The sequence below is a fragment of the Calypte anna genome, chromosome 2 (assembly GCF_003957555.1).
Source record: "Calypte anna isolate BGI_N300 chromosome 2, bCalAnn1_v1.p, whole genome shotgun sequence".
In the NCBI taxonomy this organism is placed as follows: Eukaryota; Metazoa; Chordata; class Aves; order Apodiformes; family Trochilidae; genus Calypte; species Calypte anna.
The window spans coordinates 56,414,765-56,436,962 of NC_044245.1; the positions used below are offsets into that span (position 1 = coordinate 56,414,765).

Sequence of the window (22,198 nt, forward strand, 5' to 3'; positions counted from 1 at the left end):
TCTAGAAGAACACACTTTGGAAAGACAAGTTTATATAAAATACGTCCAGTTGTTGACTACTTAGATATTGCTCTTCTGACTTTTTTTTTTTTTTTTTTAGGTTCAGCAGATAGATCGTGTTATAGAAGTTGTGGAGGAAACTATTAAAGGTAAGTGTCACACCTGGAATTGCAGCTAATCTGAAAGGTGTAAGCATTAGCTAGCAGACATGCTGTTGTTACCTTCTTTATCAACCTAATGCTTGCTTTGCCCCTTAGCTTGATGTTTGAGCAGTACTATGCTTTGCCATATATGCTTTGTGTAAGTGATAATTCCAGAGATCTTTTCTGGCAGGACTTCTGTGGCCTGTTGGGTTCATAGGTAAATGATCTTGAGAAGACTTCAAGAAATCATTTAAGTTGCATCAGTGTAGATGGGTGTAGAGTATTGTTTAAAGTTTCTGTGCTATCTTAATTCAGTGCTATATCTCTGTTTTCTTATGTTTAGTCCTCTCCTGTTTTCTTCTTTTCAGATGTTTTGGCTCACTTCCCTGGGCTTTCCTCAGGACAGATAAATTATTCATGTGTGTGTATACGCAGGGAAGGGGGGAAAAGACAGTATTGTTTCTGCAGCCTGATGAGTAAACATTTGCTATTAAATAAATATATTTGTCTGAGTCTTTCTGGGTTACCTAAGTTTGTCTCCATTACTTATCAGGCCATAAAAATTACTGTTCCATGAAGCTTTAAATTACAAGGTTTAGTTTAATTTGCTGTACTTTCAATATAAACAAGAGTCTGGTCCACAAGACATTGCCTGTAACTTTAATGCTGGAGTATCATGTTTTTGAATTACAGCATGAAAGTGCAGAAACAGTGCACAATTTTAAAAGAAAAAGAAAAGCTTCTCTCAAGACATTGTGTAGTGTGGTATAAGGCTTCTAGAGTTTGTGCTTTGAAGGCCATAAGATTTCATTTTGCTTTGAATTCTTTTGAAAATGAAACTTGTACTCATTTACTCCTAACCAAAAGTTTTCCCAGTTTGTCCTTACCTTATGACATCTATTTTTTTCAGGGGTACAAACTACTTTACTATACAAACAAAGCAGAAATATATTCATATTTGTTATTAAATGAGCCAGACTGTTTTGCAGAAATATTGTGGTGCTTATGACAATATGTTGGAAAGGAGGATGCTTCATGATTTTTATGACGGCACAGTATTTCAGATCCCTATCTAATTTTCATGAATTTTATTTATTCTAAAGGGACTAGGATCATAACCTGGGTCAGCATGCCCTCCCTTTACAAAAATGGTCTTTGTAATATTTAGACTGACTCCAGACATTACTGCTTTTTTGATAACATGATTATTCAGGTTATTGTGACTGAATATTGTATGACTAGAAAGAAGGCAAACATACTAGAAGCAAGCATGCTTTTCATTGAGTTGATTTAATACTGCATTTTATGCATTGATACAGTTCTGAAAAGTAATGCTCAGGAGACATGAACATTTAAATTCCAAAAAGTGTTAATTTTGGTGAAGAATTTGGTTCCTTTTCTAGCTAACTGTAATTGGTTTGATTAAAAAAGAGTAAGGGGTCTTCTGCACTCCATACCTAGTGCCAGTTCCTTCAGGGATTTTTAAAAGGTGACGGAACACAGGATTTCTGTTTTTTATTGGAAGAAATGCAGACAAATGGCTACCCAGGCTAAGGAAGAGAGATGGATGTAATGGAGAGAGTCCAACAAAGGGCCACAAAGATGACTAAGAGATTGAGACTGGAGCATCTCTGACAGGAGAGCCTGAGAGAGCTCAGGCTGTTCAACCTGGAGAAGGCTCTAAGAGGAGCCTCATCAATGTCTGTAAATACGTGAAGGGAGGGGGCATAGAGGAGAAAGCCAGCCTCTTTCCAGTGGTACCCAATGACAGCCCTAGGGGCAGTGGACACAAACAGAAACACTTCTTGACTATGAGGATGACTGAGCACTGGCACAGGTTTTCTGGGGAGGTGGTGCAGTTTCCATCCCTTTGATGTACTCCAAAACATTCTGGACATGGTCGTGGGCAACTGGCTCTTTAGTGGTTCAGCTTAAGTTAGGGTGTTGTACAAGATGACTTCCAGAAGTCCTTTCCAGCTGTAACCCTTCTGTGAAAATAGAATTTCAATTGGAAAGAGAATCAACAAATTGACAGGGATTGTAGCCCATGATATGGCTATGCCATGGTTATGGAAAAGCCAACCATAAAATTAGGAGGCTTTACTTACATTTTTTAAAATTTAAATTTGTTTAGAGATAATGTATTTATCTGTGTGTTTGGGAATCAGTTCCCACTAATGGATAAGAACATGAAGTGTCTGTGAACTTTCATTATCAAAGTGAAATAAAATATTGTAGATTACAAGACTGTTAGTTAAAAATATTTTATACTGTAAAATAGAGAAATGATAGAGTCTTAAATTCATGTATGTAAAATCAAATAAAATGTAACCTCCTGTCTTCATAAACCTACGTCATTAATAACAACTTCTGAAGCCACAAATGCATTCAGGAGGCAGAAGTGGTGTGGAATGGGACTAAATTAAAATTCTGAATTCAGAGCCACCTTGTATTGGTAAGGTTTATGCCAGTTATCTGTCATAGTTGTAGCATACCATTTTTCTTACCTATTTTTTGTAAGAAAATAAAAAGGTTTCACGGGTAGTGTATTCTTATGGTGTGGTTAAATATATATTGAAAGCCTAAGAAATATATTGAAAGTTTAAAACAAATCAAATGAATATTTAAATTAAGCTTAAACTGCATTTTGTGTGCCCTCTGTAGGGCAGCTTGTTGTCAGGGTTGGCCTGCGTTGTCTGATTTTCTTTCCAGATACCTAGGTGGTTATCCTAGTTACCAGTTGTAAGTGTAAGTCTTGCTTTCCTTGGATTCACCTTTCTTAATGGGGAACCTTAGATTTTTCTTGGATGTTTGAATTTTGTAGTGTACATTTAAAAAGAAAAAAAAGAGAAAACTTGTAAAAAGAATTTGCTTTCTTCCTGCTTACTTTGCACACGTGTTGGATTTGGTTGGGTTTTACTATTGCACTAGCAGCCAAAAGTGAGACAGAATTTTTCAGAGACCTTGTGGTAACTCATTTTTATATTACTCTGATATTTCTCATGAGTCTGTGGAACTTTGAAATTTCCTATAGGTATGCTATCCTTTCCAGAACTGATCTTTAATAATTGTGGAGTTTTTTGCATGCAGGCCTTGTCTGATTAATATTTATACTGTGTCCCAATATGTATTTTAACTAGAAGTATCTTCAGGTACTTTACTGTGAAATTGAAATATATAATCTGAAACCGTTGTGCTGCATACAAGGAGACAAACAGGTTACTTCATTTTCAGCCCTAGAATTAGTTTTCTCAAAGTGACAACTGCAATTGTGTAGCCAGAGCATGTCATTCTTTCTGATACACTGACCAGTTTCATCATGCAAGACTGATTTAACAGTTTAAGTAAGCTTTGCTTCATCTGCACATTACCCAAATAATAGGGCTCGGTTACAGCAAATTTTCTATAATTGGGGCACCCATTTCCACACATGCGCTTAGTTTCTGGTAACGTTATGATGACATAGTATGCTAGATAAATATTGCTAAGGAGCTGCAGTGTCTGTGAGCTAGGAGAAAGCAGGGTTATAATTGAATTATGTAAAATTTCTGGACAGAATCTAAAAGCTGTACACAGCATGTCCCAGTAAGATAAAAAATTGTCTCTGGGAGCCACTGAATGTCATTATGGTAACTGCTCAGGTCAGCATTTTAGGAGCCACTTTAAAAGTTTGGGTTTTTAAAAAAAGAGAAAATACATTGTATGTGTACAAGCCTGGATATAAACAGTTCAGAGAGGCAAGGTAATATATTTATTCTGTAATTTAAAAGAGAAATTTTAACTACTTAGTGTAGAAATTCTTTTCTTGGCTTTGAATTTAGCTCTTCAGATATTTGGTCTTTCCTTCCTTTCTAGACATGCTAGTTCTCAAATCCCATGTTATTAAAGTTTTATGGGGGTGGGAGGCATGGAACCAGAGTGTTTGTATACAGCCTGCTTTTAGTTTAGGCCTTTTGGGAGATGAGGGACACAGGTTGAATTGAGTTCAGTCTATATTGTCTGTCTAATACTTTCACAAAACATAGCTTTACAATGGGTCATTAGACTTGATTGTAAAAAACAACCAAAGGAAATTACATCAGGGCTGAGATTTTTATACTTCACATAACCTTTCTTGATTTCAGTCACGTTGACCTGTCTGGTCACGTTGACCTGTTGCCCATCCATTCCCAGTGTAAACATTAACCAATTTTTACTAACTTAAATTGTCCTCATGTGGTTAGTAATTACAGATTGCTGATAGTTGCAGTGTCAGTCTGTATGAAAATAAGCACACAAAGGATACATACAATACATATAGGCTAAAGTGTAGGATTTGTACTGAATTGCCTACCTTAGAGTGAGTGTGTGTGTATATATATGTAGACGTATGCCAGCATATTAAATAGTATTTGTATGTGCAGTTTGATTTCACTACGGTCTTCTGATAAGAGTAGATAAAATGCTCTCTTTGGTTTCTGTAGTTATGAGGAGAGTAGCCTTGACTTAAGATGATGACAAGCCAAATGAAGAATAAAAATTGGAGTCAGGAGTTTCTTTTTGAGGAAAAGTATCGTTTGGCTCCCGGTCAGGAAACTGACTGCCAAAGTACAGCTTGAGGAAGGTCAGAGGGAGGGTAGTGGCTGCATTGAGTCCCTTTTTCTGTGTCCTTCCAGAGGACATAAAAAGATGGGGGCAATTTTGGATGGGTTGTTTTATTTATTTAGTAGTGTGGTGGGTTGAACTTGGCTGACTGCTAGACCCCTACCCACATGCTGCCTGTCTTCCTGTCCTCAATAGTACAGGGGACAAAATAAGATGGAAAAGCTTATGGGTCATGATAAGGACAAGGAGATCACTTACCAATTACCATCACAGGCAAAGCAGACTTGACTCGGGAAAATTAATTTAATTTATTGCTGATTAAAAATAGAGTAGGATGATGAGAAACAAAGAGCAAACTAAAACTACTTCCTCCCCCCCCAGCCCCCTCATACTGGGCTCAGCTTTACTCCTTCATCCCTGACCTCCTCTCCCTGAGTGGTGCAGGAGGATGAGAAATGGGGATGGGGATAAGAGCTCCTCTCTGTTGCTCCTCTGCCCCCAACACTGTTCCCTGCTCCAGCTGGGGTCCTTTGCATGGGATGCAGTACTCCCAAGCACTGCTCCCAACCTGGATCTTCTCCATGGTTTTGAAGTCCTTCAGGCACAGTCTGCTCCAGCGTGGGTCCCTCATGGGCTGTTACATGGTTGTTTTATGGGCTCTCTGTGGGATGCAGCCTCCCCAGGGTGTATCTGCCTGCTCCTGCGTGGTCCTCAGCATGCGGCAAGGGGACAGCCTGCTTCACTGTGCCCTGTTCTCCTAGGGCTGCAGGGAAACCTCTGCCTGGAGCTCCTCCTCTCCTTCCTCCTCTCACCTTGCTGCTCGCAGGACTGTTCCCCTCATGCTTTTTTTCCTCACTGCCAACCAGTATTTTGCCCTTTCTTACACAAGCTTTTCTTTTGCCCTGCAGTGGGGCTCTTGGCAGTGATGCCACTTCAGTGAAGGAGGCAGCCCTGGCTCACAGATGCTGCCCCTACACTTCCCCATTGCCAGCACCTCTCCACAGGTACCCGAAGAATGCTACTAACTCCATCACAGCATTTCTAGGTAGCAGAATTGTCTTTTAGGCAGAGGTTATTGAAAAGTTAAGGAAATACCGATGAAATTATGCATGGGGCTATCTGCATTTGACAGATGAAAAAAATGAGGGGTTGAAATCAGATTTTCAATAGGCAATATACAGAGCTAGAGCTTGACAATAGCTTGGTGAAATGACTGTGGTTAAAAGTTTTGGCATCACCCATTTATGTGTATTAATCACTCTGGTTAACAGCATAATGTGGTAAATGCCACCCCTTGCCCCTTTCTTCTGTCTCTGGACTGGAAATTTTGAGCTGTTCTTGGTTTAAGAGGAATAATTGGGTTTTTGTTGTCATCTAAGAAAATGGTTTTCTGTATAGAAAGAAGATCATTACCAAAACCAGAAGCTTTTTTTTTTTCCTTCTGTCAATTGAGAACAACTTTGTCAACAGATATTGACTGATGAAGGACCTGACTTGAAGGTATCCTACTGTACAGTTCTTAATTGAAGGGTTTGTCTCTCAGCTGAATGCTTTAGCAAGGGCAATGGGTTGCATATTGATTGCCTGTTTCTGACAGCTTAGGAAAACTGTGACATACTGAAGGAATGAGTGCAAAACTGTGATACCATAATCTGTGCCAGTATCATTTCCGGGAGTCTTGCTTTGTAGACTTTAATTTAAAGAAAACAGTAGAGCACAATGAGAAATATAAAGTAATTATGGAGAAACTGCTGCTGCAAGACAGATGTAAATTGCTTGTGTAAAACATATATAACTGTTGTTCAGTGTAAAAATCTTTATCTGAAGGGGCAAGAGACTTTCATTGCCATCATTTGGTTTCGGTTCATACCCCAAAGTTTATTGCTATTTTTTCTGTGCCCACTCAAATGCTTCAGGGCATGCAGTGACTATTGTGTGTTTGAGACAATCCAGAATTTTAACTGGATTTTGATATTTTTCTCAATGTAGTTATTCCATTGATTTGGTTAAGAAAACTGTTAAGATGGACTATCCCTGTTATAACAGTTATTGTTAGGACTTTGTTTTGTAAGTAGTTCACAGAAACCGAATGGGAGATAAATAGTGCTGCAGAAGAAGAAAACAAGTAGTTAGGCAGGAAACATTGTAAATGTTAGTAGCAAAATAGTAATTGCTCATTGTTAAATGAGCCTGTGATGTGCATGGAAAAGATGCATTTCTTCACAATTTCAATGAATAATCATCATACAGCATCTCTGTTTTTCTGTCCTATTCATATTTGCTAGGATCAGCTGGATTTAGCTCTTAAACAATCCTCATGACTGGTAAATTCAGAGAGTACATAGTTCAAACCAGTGCAATTTAATGATCCATAGGAAGTGTACAAATAGATGGTAAAAGAGTAGAGTTGAAAGTAGAAGCTTGCTTTTGCATACAGCAAAAGGTTCAGCTCAGTGTTTCAGTCTAAGGCTAAATGTCTTCTGTTTGACCCTGAAACAATAGAGAAGTTACCTGTATTGCTGCAGCTGGTTCTAAGAATCCACCCTTCAGGAAATCTGTTCCTCAGAACACAGTCTGTTTCATATGATTCAATTTTTTTTTTATTTGAAACTTTTTATCCAAAATCTCCTGCAGTTTTGTGCACTATCCTTGATCCTGATCGAACACATTTCTTCACAGAAAGGTGAGGACAGGGGTTAGAGGAACTCTTCCCATAGTTGATTCATAGTATAGTCCTCCTGATCTTATGAACTGTAGCCAGCATTTTGAGTTCACAGCAGATTTAAAGTTTAGCCACTTTTTCAGAAAGACAATAACATCATATGATCTCAAAATAAGTAGAGTGAAACTATTGAATCCTGAAAAAAAATAATTGTGCCTTAATAGGGCATTTCAAGTGCTTTTGTTTTAAGAACAAACTGTGGATGTGTAAAAAATGTTCTTGAATATTTTGTATTCTCCATATAAGTATATATATTTTTTATGAACAGTAGTTCCTCATTAACAGTTACTTCCTTTTCTGTTTTACTTGTTGCATTCCACTATATTAGTTCTTACAGATATTGTTATGATTGAAGGACACATTTGAGACATACCAAGAATAAATATGTTTAGTGGAGAGAAAGTGATGTATGAATTTTAGCAATTTAGTCTATCTGCTAACTGAATTTTGTAAACTCTTTCACTGTAGTATCACGATAGTACTTCAGTATCTTGTTTCTGAAATTACATAAAATGAATTTTTTTTAAACCCCTGTCCTCACCTTTATGATGCCTGAATCCTGGAGTCTTCCAAAACAGAATTGTTAGATGTTTAATTCCAAGTGTAACGCTTAGCAGGTGTAGGTATTTCAAGCTAGTAAAATACATGCTGTATGCCTAGTAGTGGCTGCATGGTTCTCTGAAGCTTTTTTTGAGTTTATAAGGGGTGGAAGGAAATATTGTATGAAAGAGAGAAAGTGGGTCAAACCTGATGGGACGGCTTGCCTGGCTTAGGGCATGTTTTTCCTGTGGTGCTGTGATGCACAGGGAAGGATCAGTAATTCTGACAGTATTAGTCCACATTCTTCCCTGTCTTGTAATGGAGCCAGTCCCTGCCTACACCAGTTGAAGTTTGACAGTTACACAACATCCTCACCTTCACTGATCTAGTGGAGGAATAATTAGGGTCTGCCCTCCTGGTAGACCAGGGCTCAGGCTGTAAGCCACATGTCCACTGCAAGCTCACCAAGTCTGGGTTCAGACCACCTCCAACTTGAAGAGGTTTAGGCAAAAATATGAGGAGCAGTTCAGGTTAGCTGTACAGTGTTAGGCAATTTGTGTTGCATCCTTATAGTTCAGATGCTGTTTTTTCTGTTAGTCCTGCCAGAACATCCAAAGTAAGTTGTTTAGAAGATTTTTGTTATCCAGTAGGTACAGAGCTAGAAAAACATAACTGGAAATAAATCCAATGTTAAAGTTTTGTAATAGCTCCTGATTTGCCTCTTCTGCCTTTACACATCTTTTATTTGATCTTCGGCTGTTTTCTATGTTCTTGACAGATTTTGTTACTTTCACTTAAGTTTTTTAGTTCTTTTCACCTTTTATATTTACTTGATGCTTTTTTCAGGCTTTATCACTGCTTTGGGTTCTTTACATTTCTTTCTTTTGTTTTTCTTTGGAGAAATGTACTACTTTGTTTTTCCTTTGTATGCCTTCCTTAGGTACACCGCTCTCATGTGCCATTTTTTCCAGTGTTAACCTTAAGGAAAGAAAGTTCTGTATTCATCAATAAGCAAATAATCGACGAAAGATATATGTGCATGAAATAGGGCTTAATCCTTTTCCCTGAAGATGCTGGAGAAGATCAGACAGGTTGGTGAGAAAAATATAGGGCAGTACATTGGAAGCCCTCTTGTAAAGAAAAAAGTGTCTTTCAGGAAAGAATGAATAACCTCTACATATAATGATGTAACTGGGAAAAGGAAAGAATGGATAACAGAACAAACTGGAACCAACAGACATTGTTGATGCTAAGGCTGGGATATCCTGCATCTTTACGGATTTTCTTTAAACTTGGGGCTTTTAACCTGCTTGATATATCTGCACTGAAGTTCAAAGCTAACAGCTAAGAAATAGTGCTCTGGGTCTGGCTGGGAGTTGTGTTTCAGTGGCACACAGGGATGGGGAGGGACCCCCAATGCTTGCCCTCTTCCATCTTTCAAGCAGGTGTTACTTCTAAGTAGCTACTGAGGGGTGCCAGTCTATGGACTTGAGTGAAGCTTACTATTTTTTGAAATGTAGTAGGCCTATTAATATCTGAGGGGTATTTGCAACATTGATAGGCAGTTGTTAAGTTAAATAAAGATGAGTAAGCCAGGCCACACCTTCCCCTTGCTTATCCTTGTATCAAACTAGCAAAATACCTGTCTAATTGGAATCTGTTTGGTCCAGTATCACTAATGTGCTTCTGTGGGTCTAGGTCATGGAAGTCTGACAGCAGCCTGAGGGTCACAGCACATTTAATGTAGTTATAATCTTATGGCAAAGAAATTCCATTACTTGTTTGCTTCATATATTTGTATTTCAGATCAGATGTTCTCTATCAGATGTTCATTATCACAGTCCTGAAGCACATACAGCTATAATTAAAGGTGTATAATGTATATACCATTAATATTATACTTTTTTATATGCATTTTAACAAGTGAAAAATAAATGCCTTGAAAATATTTTCATTCCATTCACTGGTTTGTGAAAATGACCCTGTTTTTTAGACTACCAATAGGTTTTAATATCCTGATTCTTTCCAACCTCATCTTCTCTGTGAACAATGCCAAGTAGTGTGAATTTCATACACTGACTTGTATCTAAAGGCAAGTTAAATTTTAAAGTTGGTTCTGAAAGGTAGAGAGCTCTGATTAATTTTAAATCGTTTGTAGCTTGATTTCATTTACACTTATAGTGAAGGATTATGCTCTATAAGCTTCGTCACTGGACTTGGTTAGTACTACCATTGTGTGGTAATCTGCATTAGTTATGTATTAATCAGTTAAAAAAATGCTCTGAAGCATGAACTAAACCATTCATTAACCTTTTCAGTTTTTTAACTAGATATTCATCTACTGTTAAGGCTATGTGAATATAGAAAAGTTATACATATATGGCAGAAAAGGACTGAAATGTTTATGCTCTCAAATATAACCCAAGTAGATGTGCTTGTCATTAAGCTGCGTTTCAGGGCTTGAATCTTAAAGTGAGCAATCAAAAAAGGAGAGTGGCTTTTGTTTGGTATTGGTTATTGGTAGGGAAGGGAAAAGGTGATTAGCCTGGTTTTCAAAAATGTTGTGCCAAACTTAAAAAAGAAACAAAAGGAACAAATGCAAAGAATTTATTTAAGTTTGGGACACCTGTTTTCCTTAGTTAAGTTATTATTCAAGGTGGCTAGACAGGAGACAAGGTAACTTAATCAGGCAAAATGCTTCAGAAGTAAAACTTGATAGCAATGTTTTGCCACATTTTACGCTTTGAAGGGACATCATAAGTGAGATTTAAAATTACTGCTTTTAATGTTGTGCTTGATGTTAGTTTGGGCTTAACAGTGCTCATTAGGCAGTTGAAAAAAAATGCTGCTTAGCCTTTTCCTTAGCGAAGATGGAAAAATATTTACTTTTAAGATATCTTGAAATAAGTATGGGGAAAAAGATTTACAGCATGTAAAAAAGCATGATTCAGTGTTTATCAAGTTATGTTTTATTATTAGCAACAATGCTGTAAACAAATGATTTAGTAATTACTTAAAATGGAATGAAGTAGTCCTTGTACAGTGTCACGGAAAAAGGATTTAAGGTCATGAATACTGTAACTGAGGGTGCTTTTTTCTTTAAAAAAGAAATAAAAATACAAAGTTGAGTGTGCCTGTGGCACAAATTGCTGTAACATGGAATATACATGTGCTACTTGCTTTCTGGAAGCATTAAACTCTCAGCTATAACTCATCTCCCATTAGTGGTGTATTGTGGTTTTTTTGTTTTGTATGTGGTGTTTGTTTTCTGGTTTTGGTGGGTTTTTTTGCTTGGTTGTTTTTTGTTTTTTTTTTTTTTTTCTTTGTTTATTTTGTTTATTTGTTTGTTTTAACCCTTTGCTGTCTGGAGTGAAAAATACAGGGATGTTAACATTCTTGACTACCACAAAGATTTTGCATATTAACTTGAACTTTAGTGTTATTCAGGAGTAATATGGGAAAAAGTGTGGCCTCACTTCATGTGAAAATAAACTGCCATACTTGATTGTCGGGCCATAGATTGCCTGTGCGTGGTCTTGGTATGAGGCTGGGGTGGTGTTAGTGTTCAGTGGATCATGTGGGAGGTAGTCACAGAGCTTGGGGTTTCTCAGTCTCTGAAGGTAAGAGAGGTTAGGTCTTATGCTCCCCATGAATTGTATTGTACATGTAAGTGCCCTAAGTTCATTTTCTAATGTATTTGGTAGCCTGCCTGGCACCTGGAAGGCAAAGATCTGTAACAAGGTAGAAATAGTACTTCTGTTTAACAAGATTTTCTTGGCTATCATAGTTTATAGTGGTTGGTGTTTTTTGGTTTATTTTTTTTTCTTTTCTGTTTTTTAAGAAAACATGCAATTAGAAAGTTGTGTCTCTTCACCAGGTCTGTCACTGTTTCCATTTCTCTTCTTACTAGTTTTCAGCCCTTTGGCAAGTTTCAGATTTGTGACAAATTTTGTTGGGTCTAAAGGATACTTTTCTCAGAAGTACCATGACAAATTTTGCATCTTTGATTAATGCTCTAAGTATGAGAAAATGAGAGCATGATCTGAATTATTATTAGAGAGTAGTAGTTCATGTGGATTTTTTTCTGTGAGGGTATGTGTTCAGAGGAGACCAAGTGTCATTGATTCTGTATTTTGAGATTACGTGTTGCAGGGGTTTTTTTGTGGCTTGTTGGTTTTGCTTTGCTTTTTAAACTTCAGAATGGTGGTTTGACTCAAATTCATATGGATTTTAAGTTCTGGATAGCTTGTTTTTATGCTGTTAAGCCTGATTGTTTTAAGAATGCTGTGAATCCTTCCACTGTATTTTCAGTCATAAATCCAAATACAGGAATGTTCTCTGCTTCTCAATTAATTCTTTTGCTTATCATAATGCAGTCACTTTGTTATACAAGTAAATAAATGCAACTCCTTACTGAAGCACTAGGTAGGAAAATAACCATTTTGAGACAAAGATATTACTGCAATTGTCATGAAAAGGCAGAAGTGAATAATTTAGAAAATGTTAATAGCACAAGTACTGTATTACTAAAATCACAGCAGGAATTAATAACATTTTTGTCAAGTGCAACTTCAAATATAATGCATTTTAAATCCATTTTGATGTAATAATGTCTTCTTTTAGTGTTACTCGTTGTATTAGGCCAGTCCTGATACTTACTAGATTACATTTTTGAGAATTTTTGTTTACCATGGAAAAACCTCAGAAAAATGGTATGCCAGAAGCAGTTGCTGTTGTTGCCATACCAAAGAAACAAATTCAGAGTATGAATGCCATGTTATTAAACATTAATAAATGACTCCTCAAAACAGATGGTGGAGAAAGACTTTGATGGATGAATTAGTTTTGTAAACAGCTCTAGGTAGTGTAAACTAAGAGATTTTACTGACTGTGGTTTTTAATTGATCTGAATTGGCTATCTACTTTGTTGTGCTAGCTGTAACTCAAGTAATACTTCATAGTTTCATGCTTTTCTTTCACCACCTACACCCGCTGGCTGTCCTTTACGTTTTTAGGGTAGTGTGGTTTGTTGTTTTCTACAAAATATTTGACAGATTGTAGCTTTAGTTTCATGTACAATCAAAATTTTCCAGTTTCAATGGATGCATGCTTTCTCTCTTTCCTCCACTCAAACTACTGGTTACTTTCTACATCTTTTCAGGTACTGAGCATCAGCTTTCCCTTCCTCTTACTTACATGCCTATTCTAGGCTCTGTGGAATAAATGATACATGTTTGTATCTTGGGCACATTTTACATTACCTTTTGCGATAATACACACTTCATGGTTTTTATTCTTGTTAAATCTTGCTTCAGAATATTAGGGAACCCTCTCATTTGTGCTCATTAAATGTAGGACTTAATGTGGTATGATTGAGGTACTGTTGTAGGCAGTTGGTGATGGTATTTAAATTTTGCTCTCTGAACGCTACTGGCTTTAGGAAAGCTGTTGTGAGACTGTTTTCTGACTTGCAGTCAGAAATATGTTTATATCTTTATATCTTGGTAGTTAGCTTAGCCATGAACACATTACCATTATAAGCTCTGCAGCAGTTTCCCTAGGATTCAATTAACTTTGATTGAAATGTGTTGGTTCTTCATATAATAAGCTAAAAAAAAATTACTTATTTGTTCAGTGCCTACTAATTTAGGCTCGAAAGACATTTCAGGGAAAAATATATTAATCCTGCCATGCAACTTATTTCAATATTGCTATATTGATATTTGTTTGAGAATTGGAAAACGGAACTGCTTAGATTATTTTAGTTGAATAAACCAGAAAATGCAAGTGTGAGAAGATAATTGGATTAAATGGATTAAATGTTCATCTTAACATGATTTGTGTTACCTGTCAATGTCTTTTCTTAAATGCTCAAACTGGTGGGAATAAATCATTACATCTCATTCTCATTTTTGATTCGCAAACATAAACACTGCTTCCGAAGAAGAGCAAATGAGAACAAGTGTGTGCTTTGTATTGACTGCATTTTTGTGCTTCATTTGAAGGTCATTCAGTGAGACTACTGGGTCAGAAAAAGGATAATGGAAAACGTTTGGGGGGAGCACGACTGGATTTGCCAAAGATTAGGAGGAATCCACTGATAGAAATAATTTCCATCAATACAGGGTAAGAATCTTTCAAATTTATAAAATATAAAGTAGTGTCAGGGAATTCAGTTCATCTGTTTCTGCAGACCTGGTGAATTACTCCTAGGTTACACAGAAGGAGGAGGGTTGATAACAGTGGAAGATTTTTTTAAATGGCATTCTTTCTGGAAGAGAAATCTCTGATGATTTAGGTACAAGACTTCTGCTTCAGGACTGCCTAAAATCATGCAGTGCTCTTTGTAAGTTCATTGAACAGTTTCTTAAATAAAAAATTCCTAAGAAAAATGGAGAAGGGGAAAAGCATTTAGAGATATTTTTTCCTTTTGATTTCTAAGAAGGCAGTTCTGGAACACTGTTAGTAACTTATTAATATCTGTCTAGTTGTAAGTGTTGCCCAGGATGTAAAGTGGTCTTGTTTACACTCCTTTTGAATTGTAATCGTGTATTTAAGATGGTAATATGCATTGCTATTTCCAGTACTGTTTGGATGCTAGCTTAATTGTAGAGGTTGATACAAGCGGAGTACTGAAAGTACTTGATATTAGGAGGCTGATGAGAATAACAACCCTTTGAGTAATTTTTTTTTCATATTTTGGACATACTAGGTGCATTTCCATGTTGGTCAAACTGCACAAATTTTACTTCTGTCTAAGATGTTACCTTTTGAAACCCTTACGTTTAAAACCAGATAGCTTACAAACACTGGTTACTTTGGTAAGAGTTAGAGCTCTTCTGTTGTCAATACAGTATGCATTTTGTAACACAGGATAAGCTATAAAATACTATAAACCCTGAAAATATATTTAAGATGTGGTAAATTAATCAACTATGACTTGAGAAGACCAGAGTATTCTAAAAACCTCCAAGAAACATGTCTATTATGTGAGACCTGTTTCTAAATAACAAAATGTCCTATTCTGTCTAATACCACATACTCACGGAATCCCAACTCTCTTAAGAAAAGCTATTGTGTTTTCCTGTCCTTCTCTTCCTCTTCCTGAACCTCTTGACCTCTGCATTGCAGGTGACTTTTTTGGTTACCACTCTGGATTTGAAAATGAAATTGTTTCTCTACAAAGGCAGCAGTACTCAACAGTAGAAATAAAAAGTATAATCAGTGAAGAACAAGACACAGTATGTGTTGCTGTGACTTGACTGTGTTGATTTTATTAGTTTTAGCTTAGTAGTCTGGCTGTGACAATTTTTATTATCAACACCAGGTTTGATCTGATCTGTTTTCCCTGTGTATAGACTAGAGAAAACTTTGCAGATTAGTTTTGGTAGTGGGTCTTACTATTTAAGAAATATGTAGTTGAAACTAGTCATTTCCTCTTTGGAAATACATTTGCCTGGTGCTGTTGAGTTGTAGTGCCTGGGAGAAGCATGACTAGGGCTGCTCTCTGAAGGGTGACAAGGGACCCAAGGATGCCACTGAGAGTGGCAGTGCCTGCACCAAAGGGATAACCCATGACACAGGGCCTGAGCACAGTGTGTAAGGCTGGAGCTGGCACTGGGACCCACAAGCAGTCCAGATGTGGCAATATGATCAACCAGGATCTGGGTCTGTCCAGATGCTCCATTCAGGATCAAAAAGAAACAAGCTAGAGACAGGATGGGATGAAGGCTACGTATAATGCAGGTCTGAGGTCCATCCTGAAAATGGGCACAGAGCTGGAGGCAACCATAGTATTTAAGTTCAAACCAGGACCTAGGGCACAGGGCTGATGTGGGCTTGGTGGCTCATAGGGGGCTGGTGGCAACAGCAGCTGAAGCTACTCATGTCCTGATGGTGCCCATAGGGCAGTGACAGGCAGTGGTATATTACCATATGGTAATACGCATATGCATACCATATGCATGAGGTCTTAATGAGCTCTTGGCCTCTTCTGGAATTCTATGGGGAAGAAAAGGCTTGTTGGAGCATGTGTATTTCTCAGCCCCAAAGCCCTGGAGTCTGTGATAGCTCACCCCTTTTTCCTCTTCAGTAGTAAAAATACCTTTATGTACATGGACACCTGCCAACTGGAACTGTTCTGAGAATTCAATAGGACTAGTTTATTTTCATGCTGATTGCTAAGATGTCTCTCATTCTCATGCAACTGTGCCTGAGAATGTGGGTGCAATTGAGATGCAACATTGTAGAATAAGGTTTGTTCCCTAACTTGACAGTGTCAAATTCTTTTCAGTAATTGACTTGAGACTTCTTGTTACTGATTCCTCCTTCTCTCAAACACTAAGAAAAAATTTTCCTGTCCTGAAGGGTTCTGTCATTGTATAACTGAACTTTTTCCTTACTTGCCTGTGCACAAACACATGCCTACATGGGCATACTTCCCTCTGTGTTTTTTTTCCCCAGACTGTTGTATGTGAGCCTCTTCCACTATTCCTTTGCATGAATCAAGTCTGTTCTATCCATGTATCCAGGGACAGAAATATTGGGTCTCCCCTACAGTACAAAGGCTGTCATAATAATTTAAAACAAACCAAAATGAAACCTCATTAGGCATGGAATATCTCTCCAGGTTTGGACTGTTTCTGTCACTTCTCAGCAGGTGAGCTTAGAGTTTTCACATAGTGATACATTTGTGCCTAAAATGGTGTTTCTGTGCCCTTAAAGGGACCTGGGTCTTGTTCAATGTTTGGCTTTTTTTTTTTTTTTTTTTTTGGAAGTACAGGCAGGTTTTTCTACTGTTTAATTTTTTTTGCTTTGAGGTTTGCTGTTTTCACATTTAGAAATCCAAGCTATCTTTATTTAATTTACTATGGCAGAAACTGGTTTCTTTCAACAGACAGTGACTCTTGAGAAAACCTTCCATCCCAAGAGCAACACATTTCTGAGTTTCCAAGTACGTTTTGATAGACTGTGGTTAGTACCAGAATAGGGGCACAAGAGACTTACCAGGCTTCCCTGAGACAAAAAGATACATTAATGATTCTTAATTTTTCCATGTGCCAAAGATATAAGGAATCCTTACCATCCCAGTATTCCATCTATGCTGCAAATTGACCTCTGCAATTTTCCCCTAAGGATGAAGTGACCCTTTTTTCCTGCAGTGTTTGCTTTCTCTGGTATCACTTAGAAAATATTTTTCAATGTTTTTCAAATTAGTTATTCAATGTTTTAATATAGAATAGACAGTTAATAAAAATCAGCAATTCCAGCACAGGTTGGGTAGTTGTTTTCGTATCTTGTAAGTTCTGCATTGGCACTAGTGGATCTGTATCTAAAAAGAGTGATTTGTTCCTGTCATCCAAAATCATCTTATAGTACAATAGTATGTTAAATGCTGAGAAAAGGCCTGGGGTTGTTTACTGATCTCGTAATGTGATTATTCCATCTGTTAGTTTGAAGTAATTAAGTAAGTAAGAGAAATGTTCTCAAATCCATTTTGGTCTAGGAAAAAAATATTTTCTCCTCATGAGCTGATCTTTAGTTCCAGTCTCATAACCTATATAGCCACTTAGAGAGCTCTCTTTAATAAGATCAAGACTTGGTCTTCATCCTTTTAATTATGTAATTCTCTGTCCTGAACTCTCTCTAGTTTGTAGTTTCAGCTGTTAGTGATGTATCTGTGTTGGCATGAGCTGGGCTCCCTTAAATCCAAGTTGCTACTACTCACATACATTTCAAATACAATTCTTTTTGTGCTTGTCTGTTTGCCTTGGGAACCATGAGAGGATTGTAGTATGAGCTGAATATGAGGCCACATTAAAACTTACTGCTGCATAGGTTTGCACATAGGTTCATTAAAGTGCTTTCTGGAAATTTCTGCCTCTCGCTTTCCTTCCAGAGCAGGCAAATTACTGTGCTGCTGCTGTGGCTGTCTAGAGAAGAGTAAACACACATTATACAGGGATTCCAAAATGAAAGCAATATAGCAGTGTGCATGCATGATTAGACTATCTTGAGACCTAAGATCTGGTGCAACTCATGTTAAATTTGCAATGAATATACCCAAAGGGCCAAATCTGTGCAAGTTTCCATGTTGTCATCCCTCATCTGAAGACATGGAATGAATCCCATGTAGTCTCATTCTCTTGTTGCCTTTACAGATTTCCCCTATTAAGATTCTCAGACGACAGGGAGATGTTTAAGATTCAGCCCAGGAAATGGAGCATGTAGGTTTGAGTCTAGTTCTGAGGGAGTATGGAGCCCAGTATAGTTGTACCAGGAGGACTGTACTTCAGTGTAAACACTGCCCAGTTCTTAATCTGCACATTTGTTTATGTTTTAATTTGGGAGAAGGGCTTTAAAAAAGAATGTTTAAACAGAAAGTAAATTAAAACTATCCATCCAACCAAGCTAATAGATGATTTTATGTACGTGTTGTTATTATATAGTGCAAGAGCACCTTACAGAAGATCAGCGTGCTACTTTACCTCAGAAAGATATTCAGATCTACTTTTGAGTCCTACTTGCTAATTAAGTCATAACACTTCAAACTTAGTACTCTCAGTGTTGAAGAAATGTAAAAAGGACAATCTTTACTAGCAAAGTGTGTGTTGACTACCATACATGGTAGTCCTAAGCAATTTTTTTTAGAAGTCCTTAATGATTCTTGCTAATTTTGAAGGAATTTTTTTGACTATGCTTTGAAGGTCTGCTGTGGAGTCATTCAGAAGGTTTCTAAGCTGCTGATGGATTTGAATGTAGCAGAATAAATAAAACAAATTAATTACTATGTACAGTACTCGATTTGTGTTATGAATGAAATAATAAAAATTAATCATGAAAAATAACATATAGAGTTACTATTGGCAATCCTAATGTTCTTACGGAGGAATAATTCCCTCATTAAGAATTCTGGAAGGCTGAAGTTCTTTTCTTTCATAATTTTCTGTTATAGGCATTTTTTCAGTTTTATGGTGAATTTGGGAGTATGAGTACTGAATTTTCTCCGAGAGTTGCATTTTCGTTTTATATGAGGTCATGTAATAGTTTTTCTATTTATTACATGTCAGCAATGGTTAAAGATTGAGTATATAAAATACCTTGAGCTTTATGTCCATTGAAGTGTGGTTAATTCTGCTTGGTTTTTGTTTGTTTTCCTTTTTTCTTTGTTTGGGCTTTTTGTTTTGGTTTGGGGTTTGTTTGTTGTTTTGTGCCAAAAAAAGGACATAAACTTACATGATATGCTTTCAATTCTGCTGTTTATTTTTGTAATGTGGATATCTGGAATACTTGATTTAGTGAACTTCTGTTCCATTATAAAATTTTTGCAGCACTAGATGGTCCTTACTTAATTTTGATGGTTAATAGCAAGGTACCTGTGAGGGCTAGTTTACAAAAATTGTAAAATTATTTTGGTTAGAGGTCTAAAAAGTCTTCCTGGACTTTCCTTGCCTGGACTAATTTTTTTATATGTAATCTGCATTGAATCAGCACGTATTTCAGTATTCAGCACTTCTTTCAGTATTAAAAGCAGATCATGTCCTCTCTGATTGCTGCTGCTCTCTTTGATTGAGATGTCTCATGAAGCAGATATATCAGTGGCTTTTCTAATAGGGCAGTATGTAAGGAGGCAGTGGCACCAGTTCAGAAATGGGGGGTTTACAAACAGAAAGATCAGGAAGAGAATCGCAGTTCTATTTATCTCCCTGGATGAAGGAATGGTTATTGTTTCAGAACCATTTGATGGCAGTACACTGGCAGATGTGTAGAGGCCAGTTTAAACAATATTTGTTCTTTTGCCAGCTTAAGATATTCCAGTGAGAATTATTGAGGTCCTTGGGTGCACTTGAGGATGCTACCACAGTTTTTATCAGTGAAAGACACATATAGTTATTAATCTGACAGTACTGCAATGAGTAAAGTGTTAATCAGGCTCAAATGCAGAAGCAGAGACAGTGAGGCATATGACACAGGATTGAACCATGTTGAACACAGCTTGAGAGACTGATCTGATGAGGTTTAGGGTCTGTCATTTTTTGGTTTTGTTTTCCCTCCTCTCAGGCTGTATCACTGAGATGCTGAACGGCTAGAGTGGCTTGAACTTATAGTGCTGATCCTGCAATATTCTGTTGGTGCTGTACCATTTCAGAGTGTCTTTTCTCCAGAAGTCAGGTCTGTACTTCCCCTCCTATAACAATACTACTTTCCATTTCCATATGAGACCTAAGTGCCATAGAGTGAATGCAGATCAGTGCTATTAATTGGCATAGTTTTTTCCCTCTAAAATAGGGAAATGTGATCATAAGCAATCTGGATGTGAATTATGAAGGAGCACTCTGTGCTCGTTAACCATTACTGCAGTCAAGCTTGTATGAGGAGTGACTTAAAATGAGTAATTTGCAAGGGACTATAGGATGCACTAGAATTTTTCTAATTGTGGTAACAAATTACTATTTGGTAAGGCCATAAAAAAGGCCCTAGTCGTGATTGTTAAATCCCAGAGATTTTGCTGCAGTGGCCTGTGTTTTTTGTCAGATTTTTGCCCACTTGAATTCTACCTTTTTGTGTCATTCAGAAACGACATCATCATCTGCACCTGTGGGTCCACCTTTGAAAACACTTTGTTCATTCACATTGTCTCTGACTTCTTTGTTGCTGGGATGGGTTTTCTGTAGGCACTGTCTTGAAACCATATAAAATTATTTTTGCTCAGGAAAGGATGTGGCTTAAGTCTGAGAGTCTGAAACCATTGCTCTTCTGTACCCAAATTAGTGGGTTATTTTGGTAATAATCTCATCAGTTCAGCAAAAGAACCACTATTTCTTTGGCTTTTTATGTTTGCTGATGTGAAGTCAAATGTATTCTTTTGTACAATGTTATCTCTAGATAAAAATATGTATTGAGATGGAAAATGTAAATCTGTCTGTTACATGTCCCTGGAGACATTTAAAAAAAGACTGGATGTGGCACTCAGTGCCATGGTCTAGCAACTGCTCCGGTGGGTCAAGGGTTGGACTAGATGATCTCTGAGGTCCCTTCCAACCCGGCTAATTCTATGATTCTATGATTCTATGATTCTATGAAAACTTTGATTACCTACCTACAGTGATAGACTTGGATTTTTGGCTTCTGATTATATACTTTTTTCTATCCAAGTGTGTTGTAACATTTCCAACATTTCCAGATTCTCCTAAAATATTGCTGTCCCCATCTTGTATGAATAGTGAGTCTGAATCGGAAACCTGTTTATATTTTTAAGTTCTTTGAATACGTACAAAAATTAATTCCTTTACTTTGACTTGCTTGATTTAGTTTGTTCATTAATAGCATATAGGTTTTTTATACTTTAATGTTTAACTTTTCAAGATACTCATGTAAGTGACACTGCAGTTGAAAGAAGATTTTGATTTTAGAGCACAAGATCGGTAAATGTTTTGATTCAGTGTTCAGTAACGCCAAGTGCCATGTCCTACACCTGGGTCATAACAACCCCATGGTAAGCTACAGGCTTGGGGAAGTGTGGTTAGAAAGCTTCAAGCTGGAAAGGGACTCGAGGGTATTAGTTGACAGTCAACTTAATATGAGCCAGCAGTGTGTGCAGGTCACCAAGAAGGCCAATGGCATCCTGGCTTGTGTTAGGAACACTGTGGCCAGCAGAAACAGGGAGGTGATCATCCCTCTGTACTCAGCTCTGGTGAGGCTGCACCTTGAGTCCTGTGTTCAGTTCTGGACACCTCACTACAAGAGGGACACAGAAGTGCTGGAGAGTGTTCAGAGAAGGGCAGTGAAGCTGATGAAGGGCGTGGAGCACAAGTCCTGTGAGGAGCAGCTGAGGGAGCTGGGAGTGTTCAGTCTGGAGAAGAGGAGGCTGAGAGGAGACCTTAGAGCTCTCTTCAGCTGCCTCAAGGGAGGTTGGAGTGAGGAGGGAAACAGCCTCTGCTCCCTAGGGAACTGTGGTAGGACCAGAGGAAATGGATGGAAGCTACACCAGGGCAAGATTAGGCTGAATATTAGGAAACTTTGTTTTCACTGAGAGGGTTGTCAGACATTTGAACAGTTTGCCCAGGGCAGCGATGAAGTCGCCAACCCAGAGGTGTTTAAATGACTTATGAACCTGGTCCTTAGGGACATGGTTTAGTGGTGAACTTACAGTGTTGGTCACAGGTTGGACTGGATGATCTTGGAGGTCTTTTCCAACCAATGACATTCT

The 22,198-nt window shown here is 37.6% G+C and overlaps 1 protein-coding gene across 3 annotated transcripts in view; it reads left to right on the top strand.

Annotated features, from left to right (window-relative positions):
• Positions 1-22,198, top strand: part of CDKAL1 (CDK5 regulatory subunit associated protein 1 like 1) — a 377,489-nt gene that overhangs the window by 120,418 nt on the left and 234,873 nt on the right. For all 3 annotated transcript variants that reach the window (XM_030445448.1, XM_030445446.1, XM_030445447.1), the window contains 2 exons: positions 101-149; positions 13,995-14,115. In XM_030445448.1, coding sequence (XP_030301308.1) covers positions 101-149; positions 13,995-14,115 — 170 coding nt within the window. The remainder of the gene's footprint in view (positions 1-100; positions 150-13,994; positions 14,116-22,198) is intronic.